Source organism: Pseudoliparis swirei, chromosome 24, assembly GCF_029220125.1.
Source record: "Pseudoliparis swirei isolate HS2019 ecotype Mariana Trench chromosome 24, NWPU_hadal_v1, whole genome shotgun sequence".
Classification (NCBI taxonomy): domain Eukaryota; kingdom Metazoa; phylum Chordata; class Actinopteri; order Perciformes; family Liparidae; genus Pseudoliparis; species Pseudoliparis swirei.
In genome coordinates, this window is record NC_079411.1 from 4,224,134 (window position 1) to 4,249,217 (window position 25,084).

Below are 25,084 nucleotides of genomic sequence, written 5' to 3' on the forward strand. Positions count from 1 at the left end.
TAGCAGAGAGAAACGGTGCTCTTGTCATGCAGAGGTTCTCCTTGAGGGGTCCATATGCGGCAGATAATTGGAGCAAAACCCCAAATGTCATGTTGAAGAATTCGAGGGAAGAAAAAAGTTTTTAGCGACAATATAAGCCAATAACAACAATAACCGATGATTTTTAAAGAGAAAAGTGCATTGTATTTATTGAAAGGGGCGGGGCTTATTTCAAAACTTGTACGACATGCACGTAGAAAGTGTCACACAGTTACACTGTAGGTGTGACTAATAGCACAGGCTAAGAGGGAAATATATATGGATCTAAGTTGTGTCAAAATATTAGTTGTATACGTATTCATCTAGTTTCACTGTGATAAGAACTTTAAATCTGTTGGAACGAACACTATTTGTAACAAAGGGTGATTTGGGAGATGGCAGTGAGGCGGCGAGGGACTGAACTCTATACACACATTAGAACAGGTAGAACCACAAAGTCGATCCGAATTTGTGAAATATTTGAATCCCATTATCTGACGCCGTTATCCCGAGCGACTTGGCGCACACGGCAGATAATGAAATATTCCCGTGACCCTGAAGTAATCACGTCTGATAAAGGATATGCTAATGACGGCGGACTCGTCGAAGTGAGCAGCAGGTGCAGAATAAGAATAATGGGGAAATTGGGGCATTCAAGGGATTAATAAAAAAAAATGTAACAATAGAAAATAAAGAGTCATTGCGCCGTCCCGCGTGGAGTTGCAAGGACACGCCGCAATCGGGTAGCCGCAGAGGGAAGAGTCACGGCCAGGTGAAGAGCATGAAGTGTGGGGGGGGAGATAAGTGTCCAGTCGTAAGCCAATACGGGGAGACCGCCGCCTGCAGATGGACTCGTGCGACTCCCTCAAAAGAGCCTTGAATGCCAGGAAAGGAATTAAAAAATGTATGTGAACAGCCACAGGCAGCCTTGCGGGGAGGGAGGAGGGGGGGGGGGATATATGTGGGGGATGCAACAAAAGGAGAGAAACTTGAGGATGCTGCAGCGGTCTGCACCGGTTGGTTGGAATTCTGTACCAGCCCGGCTCGGTGGGAGCTGCACAAGTCCAGATGGGAGAAGACAAAAAGGTTGGGCTGCGTCCCACATGGAACAGCTTGTCATCTTTCTGTCTCGAGGTGCAGCTCAAACCGGGATTTATGTATTCATGTCCGGGACACTGCACATTCAGACATAACTGCAACTGTGTCCACCAAAGGGCTGGTGTGCAGCCCTGGAATGGAGGCAACGTTGGGCATAAAGATTTGAATCTCACGAGCAACTAAACACCACTTATGTTTGACTTGTAATCAATACTGAGTACTAAAACTATTCCCTTGAGGCATTTCAATATTTTACTTTAAGAACCATCTCTAATTTCCAATAGCTGATTTTAAATTTAGGCATGCAACTAAAGATTACTTTCATTATCCAGTAATCTGCAGAATATTTTCTCAATTTATTGATCGATAGATTGTCATAACTTTTACAATTTCCGAAAACCAAAGGGGATGACTTTTAGTTTTCTCCATCCAACTGTCTAAAACTTTAAGTTATTTTGATCTAACTAGTAAATCGGAGAAGCTAAAACAGGAAATATATATTTTAAATAAAACAATAACAATAACTATTTCCTGTCCATTGGCAAATCAGGTAATCAAGAATTGTTTCAGCTCTAGTGCAATTTTTGACCCTTGTTTTTTTAAGTACATAAATCAAGTTTTCAAATATAGAGAGAAAATGTAAAAACAAAATATATATATATTTATATTGCTCAGATTATCTATAAATTCAAGTCAGACTTGGACCTTGAGTTATGCTGAGTCAGCCATGTGACCGGAGTTCAGAGTTGAGACTAGAAACTCTGAACTCTTAAAGGGAAATTCAAACCACAGACAATCTGATAAATGGTTTTCACTGAAGACTGAAAAACTTTTCAATCGTGGTGACATTTCACGTTCCAATGTTCAATTGCTAAATAAATTAAAATCACATATTACCACAAATGGACACAGCAGCATTACTAATTATGAATTAGTAAATGTATCATCTAAAAACAAGCAAAATCTAAAAGCAACACACACAAACACAAAAATCACATTGAATTAATGGAACAATGAAACAAAGAGCATAACGGGCCACACGTGCAATTACAGTGAGAACAGAAACAGAGCACGCCGACAGATTGGCATTAGAGAGCTGACAGCAACACGGAGAGGCTCATTATGAATGCTGACAGGACTGATGAGGAACCAAATGAGAACTTCTTATCCGGTATGTGTTCAAACTGAAGCTGGAGAAGAGTTTTACTCCTGCACAACGCCGACAAGGACAAACACAAAATAGTGAGAAACGGTACAGAAAAAAAAAAATCACTGACGTACATCTCGGGCGCCTCGGATGACGCGGCGAGTCTAAAAACATGAATCTGAAATCATCTGCAGTTAATTTGATTATCCCACCATGCAATACTCTCTTCTCTGTCTCTCCTCCCGACAAGACACACCTGGGGCGACACGAGACCTACTTGTCTCGGTTGAGAGCGCAGAGAGACGACCGACTTTTGACATGGACCGCTGAGATTGTGAGTTTAGTATCAAGTTGTGTTTCAGCACCGCCGTGTGATTTATAGATTAGATTGTCAGTCACATACGTTTGGATTTTAGTCTCGAGGACAAACAGATGATGAGTCATTATTGTAGAAAGTAAAAATGAGTGGGCCCAGTAGAAAGCCCTGCAGGACAAAAGTGGACAAGCAAAGGTCAGCGAGTTTGTTCTTTGACAAATTAGTTCGTGAAGTATCCTTCTATTCATTTGTTTCGACAAAAGATTAGGAAGATTACAGGGGAACTAAGTGAGTGTCAAATGCTTTCCTGAGTTCAAGGAACAACTTTACGTATGCCTCCTTTTTTATTTAAAGAAGAAGAAGAACCTGTCGATGGAATACCACGTGAGAATGTATTCCATGTCGTTGATATGAGCGTCAGCTTCCTCTCCCAGTTGGATTCGTGAAATAATGGGTAGAAATACCAACCAATCAGGACACTATGGCATGTTGCACACTATTTAACATGTTGGCCTGAGGATCTGTAACTAGTTAACTAATGGCTGCATGTTTCGGCTTACGAAATAAGGCGCGAAATGTCTGATGTCACTGAAGTTCTGCATTTGTAATACATCAACTAGTCAAACTAGTGAGGTGAAAATGGACCCCAACAAGTCAACTAGTCCGCATGTTTGCCTTGACTAGTCAACGAGTAAGCTAACGCGTGTGTAACTAGTTAACTCAGGTCAAAATGAGTCAATTAGAGTCATTAGTAACTTACTTGTGTAATGAGCACCATGGCTTTCAACAGTTGAACTAGCAACCACTTGACGCCTCACTAGAACTAGTGAAGACACTCCAGCTAGTTAGCTCGTGAGCATTTTGGTTTAGTGGAGTAAACTGACATGTGACATCGAGGACTTTCATCCCCGTCTGACCCCCTGACCCCCTCCGGCCGAGGGATTTGAGCCTTTCCCTGGCAGTACGGCGTGCTGCTGTGTGTGAGAGCGTCCTCTTACTTTTTGACGTGCTTGCGGCAGGGCACCGAGTTCCTCATGCAGGTGCCGGTGAGCATGTCCACGTTGTCCACGATGACGAACGGCTTCTCCTCCAGGGTGACGATGGACAGGTGGTTTTCGTCCGCATCCTCATCCCCGTGGGAGTTGTACCTCGGCCACACCGGGAACATCAGCGACAGCGTCCCGTTCTCCCAGCGGCCCATCTGTGTGTGTGTGTGTGTGTGTGCGTACACACAAAACACACAAGAACAAAACCAGGGACACCGTCAGTGGTTTCACTTTTTTTCAATTTACGTGCTCTTTTTCCCGCCGCGTTCATTTGTTACCTTCTCCCACGTCCTCTCGCTATTCAGGACGAGGACGACCAGTTTGGGGTTGGCCTGGTAACCGTCTGGCGTGAAGGACAAGTCGCGCCCGTCGTTCCATACGTGCATCATGTGTCTGAAACAAATGGGAGAAGAAGAGAGCGGGAGGCCGTTCGCATGCGTTGGTTGTGCATCTGTTTGTGTGTGTGTGTGTGTGTGTGTGTGTGCACCAGAGCGTAATATACATTTGAGATAACAAGTAAAGCACTCTATAATCACAGCAGGAGTATCCTCTTCAAATCAATGCCGTCTTCACCCACTGTGTGTGCATGCATGCCCGTGTTTATGTGTGTGTGTGTGTGTGTGAGCATCTCTCTGTGTGTAGGAGTGGGCCGAGTCAAGAGGCCACATATCTCCCCAATCAGCGTTCTGCATTGATTCGTCCACAGATATGAAATGCGCCTGAAAGACCGGCGGGCGGTGCGGCGCGGCTGCCCTCGCTCTCTTACTCACGCCGGTTATCTCGCGCTGAAAAGCATTTGCACAAAGTGAAGCGGTGGAGAGGAGTAAATGAACCGGTCGCTCTCACAGCGATACGGCATTGAGAGGAGATTTGTTCCAGTGAAACAAAAGGATGTTCACAGTGTGTACGACCGGGATGATGGCGCGGACCCCCGCTGTCGAGGGAAGTTTACTAACAAGGCCGAATAACGAGGCAGACGGCAGCTGACCGAGACGCCTCGCGCTCCGGCCGATTGGTTTGATTAATTTCGACGCGGCGTCAAACACGGTTCATGTGTGACTGAAATGTCATCCGACTAAAATAGAATATTTTAAAAGTCAAACGATTTGCAGCTTTTTATCTGCTTTACAAACATGCTGGGGAATTTGGCGCATGCGTCTACTTTTCTATGAAGCCTGTGTCTTCAACGCATTATAAACATACTTAAAATGTGTTATAACCGTCTTATAGTGATGTATTAGGTATAAGCACTGGCATTAAATTGTCTATTAATATTACAATTCATAATAGCCGTCCTATCACATTATTAAGTATTTTAGAATGACTTACAAGCTCAAGTATCATACTAACTTAAAATTGTAATGTTTTGGCAACGATCATAGTGTATTACTGTAATTCCCATAGTCGTAATACAGTATAATCATTATAATTATATTTTTTATCATGCATTATAATCATAATGCATAATAATGTGATCATAAGTTGCCCATAAGTTGTCATTGGGTTCATTAAACGAGGTCATGAACGTCTTGAAGCAGGTAAATATGATACTTCACAAGCTGGTTTAAGTAACTTGAAGAATTATCCACAAATCACTGAAGTATTATGAAACTTGATCTTATAAGCAAATAGAAAAATGATTAATCTTATGAATAATTTAATAGATGCTTTCAAAAGTTGCTTGTAGTGTTGACATATTCAGGGTGTTTGTTGTTCTAAATCAATGAGCCCCTCAAGGAGCCGGTCAGAGCGTGGAAGAGAATCTTTCGAGCGCCGTTCGTCACGCAGGTGGAAACTATAATAATTGCGCTCCGACTCACATCAATATCGGCACAATAATCACCTGCCTTCACAAAGACTTTGAAAAGACAGGCCTGTGCTCACACGGAGTAAATAAAGAGGTCCCCGTGTCCCTCGCATGCCGCCGCTGCAGGAATCCCAAACAGCTCTCTCAGCACACACAAATAATGAAACACAAATGCACAAAGTCCCACAGACGAGACTTTTTCCGCACAGCTGAAGCCCGAACGTCGCCGTTACGGGTTGAACCGCCGTGAGTGACGCGTCAGTGCGACCCTATACGTCTGTGTTGGAGGCATGTTCATGGCGCAGCGGGCGATGCCCTTGTCGCAGTGCATCGCCACAGCTGAAAACATTCTCTGTGGCGCTCTATTCTGGGGAACTGCCGTCTCCTCCCGCTTCAGGTTTGTCACCATTTTTTTTTAGGGGGAGAATATTTGGATGAAAACGCATGAAGCTGGCGTGTTTGATTTCATATGTAGAAAATTCATATTCATGCGTGTGTTCCTGTCATGTTGGGATCCCCGTGTGATGTCAATAAAACAAAAAGATGTCGAGCTACAAAATATCACACTGGAAACATTTCATGTCAGAATATATTTCAATGGAAAAACTCACCTCATCTATCATTTACAACGCAACAGAACACCACGACATCTGGTCGTCATTCACTATATTTATACAAACATGACAACACTCGTCTTATTGATAAGTTAATTCATCTTAATTCATTTATTTTTTTATTTTCCCTTGCCTGGAAACCAATTCAATTCCACGTACATGCATATACGCTCATACATATACATCTGCCTTCAGCTATGTATTTTGTTTCTTTCAATAAACAAAAAAGCTCTCACACACACACACACACACACACAGGCATTTTTTTCCTTTTCCTTTTTTCTCAATACTCTGACTTTATGATGTTTTATCCACTGTGTCGTCGTCCTATAGGTGTTATGTCTATGTATTGTTTTTTGTCTTATAATAAAAATAAAAAAAGTAGTATTTGCATTGGTGGGTAATTCTATGCTCGTTTTGAGAGCAGCAAAAATAAATTGGACCTGCTGTTGCAAAAAGCATCTTTCAAGATGTGGGTCCACTTACCATTATGTGCAGAACATTTTCCTTTTATTGGAGGGCTCGGGTAGCCATTGTGCGAGCACTTTCTAAAGGTATAAATAAAGAAGGAGGGGAGGCTCTTCCCAACTTCTGTGTTGTGGCATGGAGCATCTTTTCAGAGAACAGTGACAGTTTAGGGGTTTGCATGGTACAGTGGTTCCATCAAATAGAATAACCTCTCCAAATGCAACACCAGGACTAACCTAAATAAAAAACCCTTGTGCCGTTGTTAATACCAAATAAGATGAATTAGAGTCCGGGATATTAATGCCTGTCGCCGGGCAGGAATCCAACGGGACTGATAATGACTTTTAAGGCCCCAGATTATTTTTGTCCTCCTCTCTCCACCTCCCGTTGTTTATCCACACTGCGGCAAGATTGTATCTAGACTAATGTATGCGGAGTTCTGATCCCAGCCTTCGCCACTTGCAAATCGAGGGTATAGGGGGAAATCCAACCTGTGGGTTTATTATCACCAAAATTGGCTGCGGTTTGTTTTTCGACAAATATGCAAATTGCATTCAATAAGTTAAAAATGAGGTACCTCTGAGAGAATGAGGAAAAGATTATTCCGGGGAGAAAAAAAGAAGGGTTGAGCTCCTATAAGGTTATATTGGATCAACCTGTCAACATAGCGGTATTGTATATGCTTTGATATATGTCGCAATGGGTGAACGAGAGAGAGAGAGATGGGATAATAAAGCCATAGTGGTGAGAATCACACTGTGGCTCTCATTCTGATGAGGCAACTCATAAGTCATCATCGACGTGCGGAGCCGAGCAACCTGACCTCCATGCATTCAGTCACTTTAGCATCAGTGTGTGAATTAATAATCATATTTTAGCCTCTGAATGCCTCATATTGAAGATGTCGTCACAATATCGCACCAAAAAAAACCCTGAAAGGAGGCGAAGCGGCTCACAGATTCAGCATCTGATGCCTTTTGAATGTGTATCTGGGCCCATTCCCCCTTCTGCTCTTTAAAGATTTGACCGTTTGCTCATCACAGATACTTCAAAGAGGAGGACATGCACTCAGAACGGTAACACACACACATGCACAGAAACCTGTAACACGAGAAAAAAGGAGAGAACAAAGCTATAAAAGCTGCTTTAATCCTGACTTAATGATATAGTCATATGAAGTAAGGTGCGCACAAAGAACTACACTACCGTTCAAAAGTTTGGGATCACCCAGACAATTTCGTGTCTTCCATGAAAAATCACACTTTTATTTATCAAATGAATAGAAAATATAGTCAAGACATTGGTTAGAAATAATGATTAATATTTGAAGTATTAATTTTGTTCTTCAAACTTCAAGCTCAAAGGAAGGCCAGTTGTATAGCTTATATCACCAGCATAACTGTTTTCAGCTGTGCTAACATAATTGCACAAGGGTTTTCTAATCAGATATTAGTCTTCTAAGGCGATTAGCAAACACAATGTACCATTAGAACACTGGAGTGATCGTTGATGGAAATAGGCCTCTATACACCTATGGAGATATTTCATTAGAAACCAGACGTTTCCACCTAGAATAGTCATTTACCACATTAACAATGTATAGAGTGTATTTCTGATTAATTTAATGTTATCTTTATTGAAAAAAAAGTGCTTTTCTTTGAAAAATAAAGTCATTTCTAAGTGATCCCAAACTTTTGAACGGTAGTGTATACGTGAACACACACACACACACACACACACACAGGGCAGTAACAACACGGGCGTCGGCCTGAAGTTCCTCGTCGCTCATCGTGTTAAATGTCATGAGACAGAACAGTGTTTAACACTCTGTCGTCTGTGCTTCCTCTCCCCGTTCTAGCCCTCTCATTAGTGCATTAAAAACGTATGTAACACGACTCAACACCCGGCGACAAACACGAGCAGAGTTATGCAAGTCCCCAGACCTTGATCTCCTCACACTCTCACACACACACACACACACACACACACACACACACACCTGCGCAGGGCGCTGGGCGGGAGCTTCCCGGGGCTCCTGTCTGACGCCGTGCTGTAGCAGCTGCTCTGGGCTTCGGGCAGCTCCCCCTTCTCCCGCAGCATGTCGGTGGCGGCGGAGGAGATGATGCCCACCCCGTCGCGCACCCGCGCGTCCAGCGGGTACTCCCAGTCATCATAGGACACGGAGATCATACCCAGAGGAAACACCTGAGGAGGGGAGGACATGTGAGAGGTGGCACATATGGTGTGAAGGATTCAATTTGACTTCAATTTGACTTTTTCTTTACCCCAGTTTTTAACATCCGGATCCCTCGAAAGGTGTCAGGCAGGTGATTTATTGGTTTCATGTGACTTCCTAAAAGAAGTCATGTCTAGAGATCACTGCTCAGTCACGTATTGCCTCCATTTTGAAACTGTCAAAATGAAATAATTGAGAAACCAAATAGCCGCCTCAGTTCGTCTCTCAGACTGAGCGAACATAAAACAAATGTAAAAATAAAATAAAATTGGCACTATGCTAGACTGTCAATCTACCCTTTAATATTTTGTTTTACTTTTTTTTTGCCACAAAATGTGGAATCAGATCTCTGAAAAGCAAACATGAAAAGGGAATTGAGGATGAAGGACGGGGGAAATAGGAGGATAAACATGTAAGAGGCTTTTGAGGAGCAAAAATGTGATATATTTTAATGTAATGGGGACATTTGAGCTGATTATCCTATGAATCCTATTTGGATAAGAGCTACCTTGCCGTTTTTCTTTTTTGAGAGTGAATGTGTACGTGATGCTGTCAAACATCCTATTCAGGGGCTAAGCACATGTTTCCAGGCAGAGAGAGAGGAACCTAAACAAAGAAGTGAACAAAAAATATGATGTGCTAATACGGCGTAAAGGAATAGTTTCACATTTTGGGAAATATGCTTACTGGCTTTCTGAATCGATGAGAAGATTGTGTCTGATAATATGACAGTTAGCTTAGCTTAGCATAAAGACTGCAAACATGTGGAGACAGCATGTGCGGCTCAGTCCGCAGGAAACTAAATCTGCTTTCCAGCGCCTCTAAAGCGCCCTCATGAATATCTTTTTAGTTTAAGATGAATAAAAACTAAGCGAAAGCTAAGTGGTTTCGTGTTTCTTGGCAGGGAACAGTAACAACCTGCAGTTTGCACTGGCTAATTGGAAACGGCTAAATAGTCAGGCACCCGGTATAAAATAACAAATTGTACAGTGTGTTGAAAAGCTTTAGAGCTTCTGGTAAGTTGATTTGTTTCCTCCAGAATCCCAGTATTATTTTATTGCAGTATTTCATATTGGCTGCAGAGGAAAAGGAGTTCTAGGTATAGAGAGGGAGCAGATGACCGTCCACAAGCCTGGAATTAAAAACACCGGCCGCCTCGTCAAACCACTCAGACGTGGCCACCTGTGAGCTCACACGGGGCCTCGGTACCTCGGGGGTAAAGTCTGGGTTGCCGGTGGTGAGGCTGGACACGATCCAGATGTAACCCGCTCCGATCAGGCCCAAGGAACGAGCTTCCTCGAGGATGTACCTGTGTGAAGGGGAGGAGAGTTCAGACAAAGATGCGCTGTGTGACGCATTGGGGAAAAAAGGAAATGCACTCACACAGCCTCGTCCTTGGAGCAGTATAGCAGTATCACGGGACTCTGGATCCTCTTGAGTGCAATGTGGGATTTAGAGTTGGGGTCGTGGTCCACGGCGTCCAGGGTCACCACACTCTGCAGGTCCCAGCGCACAAAGCTGGAACATGGACGCCATTAAATAACACGCGCGGCGCTTAATCTCGTCAGCTGCTGTAAATAAAAGGTTATGGGAGGGGAGGGGGGGGTTGTGTATTCATTTACCTGTGATCCACAGTCGTCTTCAGCGTGCTGATGAAGTCCTGGTACCCGGGGAACTTGGAAGTGACGATAGAAAAAACGTGCCAGTCGTACTCCTCCATGATGGAGAGCATGAGCAGAGCCTCCTGCTGCAGAGCGGCGCCGAACTGGAAGAACGTGGACTTCTCATCCTGCAACGACAAGCGGGCAGCGGAGGAACAGAAATTAATTGCGGCGGAGAAGAAGGAAGAAGAGGAGGAGGAGGAGCAGAGAGAGAGAGAAAATAAAATAAAACAGGAGCTGGCGCGAGTGCAAATCAGACTCTAGAAAAACCGGGTGGGATTTTTTAAAAACAAAACATTTTGAATGTTGCAATCAGTGAGTCAGACCCGGAGTATGGCGGAGATAAGAGAGAGAGCGACAGAAAGAGAGGGACAGAAAGAGAGAGAGTGTGTGAGCGTCGGTAGAACGAACGAGGGGGGGGGGGAACGGGGAAGCGAGGATGAGAAACTGCGAGAGTGAGTCAACAAGGCAGACTGCCGGCAACAGGAGGAACCCGCCGCCGGTCGGCGGTAACGGCCTCATCACTCACAGGCTCCATTCCCTCCGATGTCTCGGAAGCGAATAACAACGCTGCTCCTGACGGCTCATTGTTTCTGCGGCTGTGTCGTTGAACCGGCTTAATGTCTTGAACGTACCACAGGGAGAGAACACAAAATCCGTCATTAAGGTGGAACGTCGCTTTTTTCTCCCCGCGGTACACAAAGTACAAAAGATATCGGGCATCGCTTCATCGGCCGTCAGAGGACGTCTTCGATGCAAAGCGGCGTTAATTCCCACCGCCACGCAGAGTTCTAATCATTTAGTCTGAGCGGCGGAGGGAAAGCGGCAGTCGGCGCGAGAGCGGCGAGCGTTACGTCGTGTAAAGAGGAGCCATTACGCACAATGGAACCCAAAGTGAGTGTGGAAGAAGCTGCTCATGATTGCTGAATGTATTTTGCATTACGCGTAAGCAGAGACACCCCCCCCCCCCTACACACACACACACACACACACACCCCTACACACACACACACTCCCCGGGGGGACACAACAAATAGACGGCAACGCAGCCCGTCCATCAGAGAGGAGGAGGAGGAGGAGGAGGAGGAGCAGACAGGGAGGGCAAGAAAAGGCTGAAGGGGGAGAGGAGAGGATGGAGAAGAAAAATGCTCCAGTCCCATGAGTGAGCTTGAGATACCTGCTGCAGGAAGAGGTGGAGATGGAGTGAGAGTCTTGGGAGCATGGACTCTCTTTTTTCCTCACACATCAAAGAACGTGACACATAAAACATCAAAGCCCTCATAAACAGACATGGAGACTCAGCCGTCAGCTCCCGTCTCTCTGCCCCCCACAGCCTCCCGCTTCGTGTGTTTATAGGTGTGTGTGTGTGTGTGTGTAAAACCAATACTGTGCCTCTAGTGTTGTGCCTCAGTTTGACAGAGAGCTCACGGCTCAGGCCATCACACATGAAGGAGGACCGCAGAGACTTAACTCCCCTCCCTTCACCGCCACACCAAAAGAGAGAAAAATGTGGGAACGAGAGAGGATGAAATTGTACTTCAGAAAGATCCATCTCTATGTTTCCATCTGTGTGTGCGTGTGTGTGTGTGTCTCTACTTTACTCAGGTTTCAGAAAAAAAAGACAGAAATCTCTCCTTGTGCGGCAACAGGCACATGCACAGCTTTAGCCAGATAACACGGATGGACACGGACACACACACACACACACACACACACACACACTAACAGGCAGCCGCCCACTCCCTCACACATACAGGGCTACAACCGCCCGTTGCAAATAAATCAGCGCAGAAACAATCGATTTAACAACGAATCAGTGGACAAAATAAACCACCTAGTAATTGTTTAAAGGACACTTCCTGTCTATGTATGCATTGTTTGGGAATATATTATATATCGTGCTCTCTTCATCATCACCGAGATCGTACGAGCAGATCGATGGGCCAGATTATCTAAGCCGCTATATTTGGAAGTAGATGCACTACTGAAGGGGCATTCGGAGGGAGGGTGGGGTCGGTCAGCCTAAACAGATGTTTAATATTTAATATTTCATTTCACATGTCACTTTAACACACACTCACAGTGCCTTGGCTGCAGCACTTTTGTTTCACACTACTGTAAATGTAATGTTTGAATTCTTGCACAATGTTAAGTCAAATTCTTTGTGTCCAACACACGAAGCAAATGCATGTTTCTGATCCTGATGCAGACATATAGGTCGATATAGTATCTGCTCTTTCCTTTGGCGAGGGAAGGAATCAAGGGCAGATTACCTCGTCTTACCTCCTGTTGAGAGCCGTGGTATTACTTTAGATCACAACCTCAACCTCGTGTTATTATAAAGCTTTATTATCAGTCGGGTTTTCTTTTTCCGCTTGAGAGACATCGCTCCGATGAGATGTTTGTACCGCGCTGAAAAGACATCTTCAGAGAGTTTAATGCTGTGTTCAGGGTGTTCCCGAAACGCAGCCGCCAGACGTTCAACCACAGTAACGAATGCATCTCTCTTATTATCATTTTGTTCTAAATCCTCTCTTTACCGGCTGCCTTTCGGCTTAAGAATGAATTAAACAACATCGTAATCTTGAGTTGAGGCCCGGCATGGTGCGGGCACCTCGCTACCTGGCTGGGTTTGTGATTCCGTCGGTCTCAGCCGGAGCCTGAAGTCCTCTGATAACGGCCGTGTTGGCTCGTCCCCGGTCAGGGCTGCAGACCGAGGGTGACAGCAGGGCATTAGTGTTCCGGCTCCAATCCTCCGGAATCGATTACCCGAGGAACACGGCGAGAAAACTCTCTGTCCTCTTTTTAATCCGGCTCTCGAGACTCACTTCTACAGTTCGTTTTTTATTTTTTATTAACGTAAATGAAACTCTTTTTTTTTTTTTTTCATGCTTTATTTCCATTTCTTGACTGTGATCTTGTTATGGTTGTGGTTTGTAAAGTGACTTTGTCACAGTAGGTACCATATAAATAAAGTTATAACATACCATTTAAATGTCAGAGAGTGCTGAAAGGTTTTCAGATATAAGTCATAAATATTTGTGAGATTACTGGCTGGATGAACAGAGACGACAGCTGCAGGCTTTCAGACGAGCCGCGACTCAAATGTCGATAGAAGATGTGTGACTGTACAGCCCGAGCACGAAGACCTGGTTGCCCACACAGGAGGAACGCTCACACGACGTTTGGGACATTTTATTGTGTATTAATAACAGATAAATGTCATTTCTCCTCATTGCAAAGGAAATCTATGTCAGGGACAGTCGGTGCATCACAACGTCGTTCCCCAACTGTGACAGTTACCAACTTCCTCTTTTGTTTTCTCCTCCCAGTATGTTTGGCCAACCTGAAGAATTGAAACCTGTATGATTGTCCAGCTTGAATATAATATAATAAACCAGAATCCAGAATCAACCTTTGAGTCAATTTATCAGCAAAAACTTTTCTGCTGGTTTCTTAATTTGATGATTTGTTGCTTTTTTTGCTGCTAGTTAGATATCAAGTTATTTATTTTTTTAGAGGTCACCTTCAGCTGTCTGGATTTTCTGAATAATAAAAATGATTTATACTTAACTCAATAAAGAAAATAATAATTAGTTTGCGCCTAATTACAAACACAAATACACTTTGTCTTAAGTTTACTGATCAGTGAACTACGCAGCCAGCCGCCGAGGAGCAAGAATTGAAAGGCTGGTAGAAGAGCACAGAAGAAGAGGCTGGAGCGTGCATGCATAATAATGAGAAGGAGAAGGCGGTAAGGAGGAGGACGATGATGAAGAAGCCAGCAATGTGCGATATTAATATATAATGCGGTAGGGCAGTTTGGGTGGCGCAGCTACCTTAAGTTGGCCTGACAAAGCACGGCCTCCAGATGCTGCCGAGTACAATCTCACTTAAGTCTGCACTAAAGGGCAAGAACACGAGCAGCTCTGAGCTCAACATAAAGAAGCAAACGAGTTATTCTGAATAATAGCGGTCGAGAGATTAAAAACTGACCTCCACATTATTCTGGTGATGGAATATTAAACATCACTGGCTGCACAGTGCAGAACAAGTTGAACACCTTCAACTTAAATACTTATAATAATGTCTCATTCACCATTCTGGGCCACTCTGAGGAGCGTGTCTGAGAGAGCAAAATAATTAACTGCGGTCCAAATTATTAGGCAAGAGAATTTCCAAACGTAAAAAGTGACATTCACAGTGCAATATAAAGGATTGTGCAATATTTCTTGACGTTTTGACAAAACATAAAAGTGTTATTTAGGCATTAAAAGCACAGATGACTGCATTCAGTTTGGGAATAAAGTTCCATATTTCAAAATGACGCTGATCGACGACAGGGGGGGGGGGGGGGTCACACACTGGGAGTTTTTGTCAAGAAAACACACATGGGTGAGAAGAGATGTTGTCGTTGGCACGTGTTATCATATAGTAGCCTCCGCTATTTCCCCCATGCAGATCAGTTCTGCGTTATGTTTATTCATAACGAACGAGCTGCAGCCAGAACTTTGGTCCCGGGGCTCGAGTGTAAGAACGTCCCACGGGGGCCGAAACAATAGGATCGGGGAGGATGAAACATTTGGGGCGAGAGATGAAAAAAATAAAAATAATACCGTGCTATGAAGTGTTTTATTTAATGACTCACTCCTCTTCCTCCCCTGTTGGTAATACAAATGCAATGAGATCTCTTCATCGCTTTAAGATCCACCGGCAGGGCCGGTTACAGCTTTTTTGGGGCCCCTATGCAAAACCTGAGAGGCCTGACTTTGACTTTATTTTAGAAATGTATCTTAGCTTTATTGTTGAGAATAAAATCCAAACAAACACGCAAATTATAAATAAAAAGAACAATAAAATGTCCGTTCACAAAGAAAAAATTTCAAACAATGTTTTCAATAAATCACAAAAATAAATCACTTTTGATGTTTTGGATGACTTGATTGATTTTGACGATGATTCAATCAGGGCGTAGGTCATATAATGTGAGCTGGCCATTAAATGCAAAAGAAGCATCCGTACCATCATTAATGAAAAGTGGAAAAGGCTGTACGGTGTACAAAAAAGGGTGTTATTAAAACCATCACCTTCAGAACCAGCAGAGTATCTCAAGCTATCGTAGTCCAGCATGTGATGTTATATTTAATACATGCCCTGAAGGGAAAAAAAAGTGCACATGGGGTGATAGACTGGCTTCTAGTGTTTTAAAAATTCAGAGAATCCAAGCAGAGGAAGGTCACCTCAGGGATTACAGTGGATGATTTATGAAGCTGATGTTGGACCGCATCGGCGTGATCAGTATTAAGTAAACACTGCAAGTTAGTATGTTAGAGGGATGAAAGGTATCGAGGCACACGACACACTTGCCTGTAAAACACAGCAAAACTGCTCTGAAATGCTCCACAGCACACATTTCAGTTGCAGTTAGGCTGATGGCTGTGTAAGTGCTCAGCAGATGTTCCGCGAGCCCCAGAGCTAACGAAGAATTAGCCACTTACAAACAACCACCGACAGCCGGGGAGAGGCAGCGGCCATCTCGACCAGCAGAAGGAACGCGGCCAACGAATATCCAGAGAGAAAGAGGGAGCTGTGGAAGTGGCTCGAAAACAGAAATGTACGCGTCGATTCCTCTGCGTCTGAACTGCGTGTTCAGCCTTCAGAAATAACACTTTTATGAGCGTAATACTCGAACGAGGTCGCGTCTCACATTATTCTTTAAAGCTGTGAGCGGGGACAGCGTAGTCGACGACCTCCGGAGCAGAGCAGATTCTCCTGACGCTAAAGCAACGTACAGGCAGGTCCCTCAACGGCCCCCTGAGCACCGAAAGCTCTTCGGTTTGAGAACACATCGACGCGTCCCGAAGCCCACGTCCTCCACCCGAACATCGACTCTCCGCTCTCCCAGGACTGACGGAGGACGAGCGTCCGGCCCGTACACGCCGGCTCTCGGTGCTAACAAAGACTGCTTTAGTATTTACCCGGGGAAAGTCCTGATGCTGAAGCCTACTGTAGTATTTAACAGCCTCGCGCTCCCCGAGCAAACACAGAATAGCGTTTAACGCGGCGCAGAGGGCCCCCGGCTAACGTAGCCTCGGACTGGTGGAGCAATGGGTCTCACCGCTAACTCAAGACGGGCGTGTAACGGGCGGAATGGAACGGCAGCGCTACGACTCGACCTCACGACGCCATTTGGGACGGGAATGCAGCGTCTCCTGGCACTCGAAAACACTTTTTCCACTTCCTTTAGACCCCACACAAAAGTTTTTAAAGAGTCTGAAGTTCTTTTATGCTGCGGTCACACTAAAAGCGGTGCGCTTTACTCGCGTGAGTCTACTCGCCTGATTTATTTGTGGTTTATTCGCGTGATTCGCTTCATTTTCGACATATAGGGGGCGGGGCTTATCTCCGTGGCTTTGCTCCGTGGAAACAGTTATCATTGCCGCCATCCACCATGAAAGAAATAACAGTGTCGGGCGAATTTTTTGCAGAAGTTGTAATATTTAAACTTTCTTACCATTCGCAACCATTAATGTCTGTGCGTTAACTTTGCACGGGATGTACTCGCGCAAATAATTTGTTGAAGTGTCATAAAGTGACGGGAACGTTTGAAAAGGACTTTCTGACTGTTACACTGGAGGGTTAAATTTTTTTTTATGACCATTAATGGTGATGGGGGGGGGATAGAAAAGTGCACTTCAAGTTATTTGCACATAAATTGCTGACAGCAGCACATCCCAGACACAAGTTGAGTGTCTGGATGAGAGGTCATCGACCTCGAGATGGAGGCACAAAGAGGCGATGAGGATTTGAGACTCAACACCAAAATTTGAATTACAAAAACTTCTTATTTTAAAAACCATACACTACTGTTCAAAAGTGTCTTCCATGAAAACTCACTTTTATTTATCAAATGAATTGAAAATTGAATCGAAAATATAGTCAAGACATTGACAAGGTTAGAAATAATGATTAATATTTGAAGTATTAATTTTGTTCTTCAAACTTCAAGCTCAAAGGCCAGTTGTATAGCTTATATCACCAGCATAACTGTTTTCAGCTGTGCTAACAAAATTGCACAAGGGTTTTCTAATCAGATATTAGTCTTCTAAGGCGATTAGCAAACACAATGTACCATTAGAACACTGGAGTGATAGTTGATGGAAATGGGCCTCTCTACACCTATGGAGATATTTCATTAGAAACCAGACGTTTCCACCTAGAATAGTCATTTACCACATTAACAATGTATAGTGTGTATTTTTGATTCACGTTATCTTTAGTGAAAAAACAGTGCTTTTCTTTGAAAAATAAAGATATTTCTAAGTGACCCCAAACTTTTGAACGGTAGTGTATATTTTAATGCATCTGGTTTGAAATCCCTTCCTTCAAAAAAGGCAATTCCATGTTTCACGTGCATTTCCAAAAACTTTATTCATGAAATTCAAGCGTGCAGGTTATCGTTCGTCCGAGCTTCTCTTTCTGGGATTACATGACGGATGCAACATAATTTCTAGGAGAATGGTTTGATCAATTGGTGAAAAAACAACCCATTAAAACCCTAAAGAGAGGAATTCAAACCACATAAAGGTTTCAAAGTGAAATATTTCAATGCTATAAATCCATCGATACCAAAATGTAAGCATAAAGTATTCAATCGAATTGTTTTGAACAAAAAATGTTTAGTTGCTTACTAGATTCATCTCTTCATGCCATTATTTTTTCCCCATAGACAAGTAATACACTTAATTTGTGTCTGGGATATGCTGCCTTGAGCATTTCTGTGCAGAACGGTTATGTGCAATAACAGTGTAATTTCACTTTTTTTTCTCCCATTGTCATAACAGCCCAGTATTTGGCACAGTCAGAAACTAATACACTCTGTTCTAGTTCAGGTTTGCCTTAATTATCTCGGGGAAGTCATAAACTCATATTTGTTTTCGAAAAAAATCCATTAAAAACCGCTTGCAGACATATTGCTGCCTTCGAGGACTTCTAGTCATCCATCATACGCATGTAATATATTACTTTGCTGTCAGCATGTCAGTCGAGATTCTACACAGCGAAAAACACTTATCGGCTACCAATACGTGACGAGATTATCGGGAGATTAGTGATGTTTTAATCCAGTCTCACACTCACAGATGATTGAAGCATGCAGGTGAGACGTCTGATCCCAAGAAAACCATCAACATTCACTTTTATTTTTCTATCTGAGAGGTTTTTTTAACGCAATCCTGCAGCTGCTCATATTTTAGTTTTTCATCTGAAACCTAAAAACATCGAGCGAGTTGGATCAAAACAGTTTATTTTCAATAAATTCCGTATTTATATTTATTTTTAAAATGATTGAGCAGGAATTCTCATGTCCTGCTAATTTCTTTCAAAAATATTTGCCATTTCTTCAATTTCGTCTATTCTAGTAAAAAGTGGATAGATAGACGTCATATATATATTTATTTAGTCAATATAACTAAATGAAATCAGGGAAAAGGGTGATTACACAATAATTACTGTGGAGAAAAAAAGAAAGCTCTTTCAGTAAGAAGTAAATATAGAAGTAAAACAGCCTAATTTTGAGGTTGAAACTCAAGAGCACAAACAACATTGTGATTTAATTTGCAAAACTCTCGAAGCCAGATGTTCTTGGGAAGAGGATTATTCCTCATTTGACAGCAACGCAAGCCGAGTGCTATTTTCTTCATACCGCAGACGATTAAAAACGTAAACTTTAACTTTAAAATATGAATTTGCTATTTTAATTAGTTGAATGAATAACCACGTAGACAAACCGCCGTGCCTTTTCAGCGGCTTCAAATGAAGAGCCGCGCTGCCTCTGCGCCCCGGAGAATCAACGAGAACATCGCAAAGAGAAGACGTAATTACTTTTGCCAGAGGACTGAGAGAAAAGAAACATTCCCGGCACAACTTTGACGAAGCACATTGCATTGTGTGGCGGGAGTGCGCTCGCCGAGCACCAGGCGGCGAGTCGTGCGCCCGCTCGGCGCCGCCTGCCCGTCCGAGTGTCACAAGGCTGCTGCCGGCCGAGGATAATCACGACACCTGTTTAGAGGAGATTACAGCCGGATCCACCAGAGTGCTGAGAGGCCTCTGCTTTATTAAAACTGAAGTGTCTGTCCGGGCTGTGACATCCACACACACAGACACACACACAGACACACACACACACACACACACACACACACACAGACACACACACACAGACACACAAACACAACCATCTGTATTGCAGAAAAATAATAGGATGCGCATCTACTTACGGTGTGTGTGTGTGTGTGTGTGTGTGTGTGTGTGTGCTGCTGCTGTTGTTTTTTTATAATAATAACAGTTTGACTTATAGAGGTTCAGAGAGAAAGAGATGTTAATGTTATTTTATCCCCCGACATGTACAATTAATGACACAGCCGTCCCTATTCCTCCTCAGCCATCCATCCCCCCCCCCCCCCTCCATTGGTGAATGAATTTGATACCGCCCAAGAACTGAGCAAGACCCTGCATCCTTCTCCCTCCTCTGTCAGCCTTCATTGGCGGTGTAATATTTATAGCTGAAGTGCCTTTGGGTAAAAAAATATATAAAAAATATCCCACTTTCTCTCTCCCTCTCACTTACTGCCTCTCTCTGTCTCTCTCGACTACGTCGGACTTTGGAAACCTTAGGCCCGGTGTGAAGAAAAAAAATGCCAGCGAGGGGTGACTACCTCAGTGGTTTTGATTGCTGGAGCGAGCGGAACAGGCCGAGTGCCGCGGGTACGAGAGCGGGGCGGCCGGTCGGGGTCGGGGCGCAAACCGGTCTGGCTGGCGCAGGAACACCACGAGCCAGAGGATTAATCACACGATTCACAGCGTGTTTCAGCTTTTAGAGGGAGGGGGGGGGGCTGCAGGCCCCGATGAAATCCAACACATCGGTTTAGCCACAGTCTGCTTTAAATTACATTTGCCCAGTGTTGCTGTTGATGGTGTTTACTAAATGCCACTGATACGTTTATAGGATGACACAGGCTACCAGAGGGCATTTGTGGAGGGGGGGGGGGGGAATCACTAATTCTGCAGAGGAGAGAAAAACGGAAGCCGAAGGGGAATTCATTCATTATATATCAGCCTTACTCTGGTCTCATTTTACCCACAACACAACACAACGCAACACATTGTGCGTCGCTTGCGTGTTGATGTCCTGTGTGGTTATGTGTAGATGGCGCTGTGTGTACGTGTGTGTGTAGTTTTGCGTTTATGTTATTGTCTTTTTGCACTTTTCCTCTCTTTTTCTTCTTTTCTAATTTGTCTTAGTTACGGTCGGACACTGGACCATAACTACTTTTATAATTCTACTGTGGCTTTTGTTCACTTTGTGTGAGTATGTGTGAGTGCAAAGCAAATGATCGCGGCTGCAGGCTGATGCCTGTGACAGCGGAGCTGAGCTGGAGGGCTGCGGTTGCAGATCGTGTCAAGCGGAGGCTAAACGAGGAGATACAAACCCGGGGACGGAGGCTTTGGCGAATAAGACGGATGAGCTCGGCGCGCTGGTAATGTCCGAGAGGATCTTCCGTGAGAGCAGCCTCTTGTGCTTCACTGAGACGTGGCTACACGCGGACTATCCGGATCACAGCGCGTCTTTGCCCGGCTTCAGGACTGTTCGGGCTGACAGAGACGCTTCACAGAGCGGTAAGAAGAGGGGGGGCGGGATCGCTGTTTATGTGAATGAACGGTGGTGCCATCCGGACCATGTGTGCGTGAAGGAGCGCTTCTGTAGCCCGAACATTGAACTGTTGGCCGTGGGGATGCGCCCGTACTATTTGCCGAGAGAGTTCACGTCCGCCATTGTGGTTGTCGTGTACGTGCCGCCATCAGCTGACGCTGAGGAAGCTGTGGACACCATCCACTCCACTGTGTCTGCTCTGCTGAATCATCAGCCTGGAGCATTCATGACCATCACTGGCGACTTTAACCACACCACATTGGATAAAGCTCTGCCAACCTTCCATCAATACATTGACTGCCCAACTAGGAACAATAAAACTCTGGACTTGCTGTATGCTAATACTAAGGACGCATACAGCGCCACTGCCCTTCCCCCCCTCGGCAGGTCTGATCATGACCTGGTCCGGCTGACACCCAGGTATGTTCCTCTGGTGAAGAGGCTGCCGGTGACCACCAGGACTGTGAGGAGGTGGTCTCTGGAGGCTAACGACGCTCTACAGGACTGCTTCGAGTCAACGGACTGGGATGTGTTGTGTGGACCGCACGGGGAGGACATCAACAGTATGACCGACTGCATCACGGAATACATCAAGTTCTGTGAACACACCACCATCCCATCACGGACTGTGCGCTGCTTCCCCAACAACAAGCCCTGGATCACCAGGGACCTGAAGGCGCTTCTTAACATGAAGAAAGCTGCTTTCAGGTCTGGAGACAGGATGAGCTGAGAGAGTCCAGCGCAACCTGAAGGTGAAGCTCAGGAGGCAAGGACTCCTACAGGAGGAAGCTGGAGGCCAAACTCCAGCTGAACAACACAAGGGAGGTGTGGTCTGGCATGAAGCAGATAACTGGCTTCAAGGTGGGAGGAGACAGCCAGGGGCTCCTGGAGAGGGCCAACGAGCTGAACTGTTTTTCAATAGGTTCAGTTCACAGCCCTCCTGTCTCCTCCACACATCACACCTCCCAAACACCTCCTCCCCTCTGTCCCCCTGCTGAGCTGCACATCCACCGAGCCCTCAATAACAATGGGCTCCTCCACCCTCCCTCTCTCTGTGACGACTGACCAGGTGAGAAGACAGCTGGAGAAACTACACCAGCGCAGAGCTGAAGGTCCTGATGGCATCAGCCCCAGGGTCCTAAAGACCTCGCCACCCAGCTGTCTGGTGTCCTGCAGCACCTCTTCAACCTCAGCCTGAGGCTGGGGGAGGTCCCGGTGCTGTGGAAGACGTCGTGCCTGGTCCCTGTCCCAAAGAAGTCAACACCATCTGGCCTCAACGACTACCGTCCGGTCGCCCTCACCTCCCATGTGATGAAGGTGCTGGAGAGGCTGGTCTTGGCCCACCTCCGGCCGCAGGTGAAATCGTCGTTGGACCCTCTGCAATTTGCTTACCAGCCTCATGTGGGAGTGGACGCGCCATCATCTACCTGCTGCAACGAGCTCAGTCGCACCTGGATGGAACCGGTGTCTCTGTGAGAGTCACTTTCTTTGACTTCTCCAGTGCATTTAACACCATCCAGCCACTGCTGCTGAGTGAGAAGCTGCGGGTGGTCGGTGTGGACGCGTCCACCATCTCCTGGATCACTGACTACCTCACAGGCAGACCACAGTTTGTCAGAATGGGGCGTGTGCTGTCTGGAACGGTGGTCAGTGATGTTGAGTCCCACAGGAACTGTTCTGTCTCCTTCCTCTTCACCCTGTACACCAGTGACTTCCAGTACAACACGGAGTCATGCCATCTGCAGAAGTACTCTGATGATTCTGCAGTGGTCGGGTGTATTAGGGATGGACGGGAGGAGGAGTACAGGGCAGTGGTGAGTGACTTTGTAAAGTGGGCGATGCGAACCACCTGCGGCTGACGTGGCCAAGACCAGAGAGATGGTGGTGGACTTCAGGAGGAAGGCGACAGCTCCTACACCTCTGAGTGTCCTGGGAGTGGACGTGGACATGGTGGTAGAGTACAAGTACCTGGGCGTCTCCATCGACAGCCGACTGAACTGGAAGGCCAACATCAACGCTGTGTACAAGAAGGGGATGAGTCGACTCTTTTTCCTGAGAAAGCTTGATCCTTCAACGTGTGCAGCAAGATGCTGGAGTTATTCTACCAGTCGGTTGTCGCCAGTGTGCTGCACTTTGCCATTGTCTGCTGGGGAGCAGCATCGAGCCGGTGACACCAGCCGTCTTAACAAACTGGTTAGGAAGGCTGGCTCCATCATCGGCTGCCAGCTGGAGCACCTGGAACAGGTGGTGGAGAGGAGGACGTTGAAGAAACTTGTGTCCATATTGGACAACCCGGACCACCCTCTCCACCACCTCCTACAGGGACAGAGGAGTACTTTCTCCAGACGTCTCCTCACGCTCCGCTGCCACAAGGACAGATACAGGAGAACATTCCTGCCGACGGCTATGAGGCTCTACAACAGATCACCTCTTGCCAGATCACCCTAACCCTTCTTATATTTTGTGTTTTTTATTTTATTTTTATTTTTATTTTTTATTCTTGTGTTGCTGCTACTGGCTCGACAAATTTCCCCTTGGGGATTAATAAAGTATATTTCTATTCTATTCTATTCTATTCTATTCTTTCTGGGAAACACACACGTGAAAAAGTTGCTGGATCTTCTGACGCACGTTAACCCTCCCTCCTCTGCTGAGTTTGGCTCCATGTTTCTCAGTTATGCCACCGCTGGTCTGACTCTCTCCCCCCCCCACACACACACACACACTCTCCAGTACAGCCACTCGCTCGCATCGCTTTTGTTCACAGACAGTCACCATTCACTGTTACCATGGCAAATCAATGGTCAGTTAGATTCATTTCTCCCTACCACACACACACACACACACTCACACACACACACACTTCCCCTGTTCCGCCATTCCACCACACTGGTAATGGATAGGTGTTGATGTCCTGCGTGGTTGAGTGCACACGAGCCGATGTGTGTACGTGTGTGTGTACGTGTGTGTTTGTGTGTGTATGGCCAATGTGTCAAAGATCAGAGAAGTAAATCTTTTTCCTTTACTAATTAAAGGGAGGCAGCGCTCCTCAAGGAGGAGAGAGCGTTCAGAATGTCAGGCACGGTGTGTTAGAAGTGATAACACACACACACACACACAGACACTCACGTATGCACAAATGACTTTTGGCGGTGTGTGTTTTATCTCTGCTGTGCATCTGTGGGGGTGGGTTGTGCATGTCTTTGTGTGTGTGTGTGTGTGTGTGTGTGTCTATCAGTGTATGCACAAAGTTGCTAAGTGTCCATTGGGGGAGTGAGAGCGGCTGCATGGCAGATGCTTAAAGCCAGCGGCTCTTAGACAGCGGAGCAGAGATAATAGGCGCCGGCTGCCATTACCTACTACGCCCTATTAGCCTGCACCCAACCTGGAGACACACACCAGAGACACGGACACGGGGGGAATCTGTACGCGCGCGCATGTATTTGGATGTCTGTATCTGTGGGTGTGCAGGAGTGCGCTCCATTGGGCAGCGAGCGCTCGGAGAGGAGAGAGGAAGGGAGGAGGCAGGAAGGATAGAGAGGAAGGAGAGGAGGGCTAATTTGCCAGGGCCTCCTATGAGCGAGACAGATATTTTACCAGATGGGCGAGGGAGGAGAGGAGAGGTGAGGCAAGACTCGGGATGGGGAGGAAGTGGAGCAAGTGGAGGAAGTGCTACACATCCGGAAAAAAACAAAAGTGCATTACAGTCGATGTTAGCAAGAGGATGAGCCGGGAGTTGACAGGCAGAGCGAGAGAGGAGGGGGTGGTGACAGAGAGAGATAGACAGAGAGAAAGAAGGAGATAAAGAGAGAGAGAGAGAGAGAGACACCCGCCGCGTGACATTCAATAAAAGGAAACAAGAGGGAGCAAGAACAAAATAAACAGTTCCAGTATCTGCATGTGTGTGCTGAGGAGAGTGCGAGCATGACACACTTCACCTGCCGACTCTCTCTGCATCCATC

The 25,084-nt window shown here is 45.5% G+C and overlaps 1 protein-coding gene across 1 annotated transcript in view; it reads right to left on the minus strand.

The window, feature by feature from the left end:
- grin2ab (glutamate receptor, ionotropic, N-methyl D-aspartate 2A, b) overlaps positions 1–25,084 on the minus strand; it is a 95,330-nt gene that overhangs the window by 20,520 nt on the left and 49,726 nt on the right. The window contains 6 exon segments of the mRNA XM_056410005.1: positions 3,578–3,780; positions 3,904–4,018; positions 8,514–8,719; positions 9,960–10,059; positions 10,134–10,268; positions 10,373–10,539. Of these exon segments, the coding sequence (XP_056265980.1) occupies positions 3,578–3,780; positions 3,904–4,018; positions 8,514–8,719; positions 9,960–10,059; positions 10,134–10,268; positions 10,373–10,539 (926 nt within the window).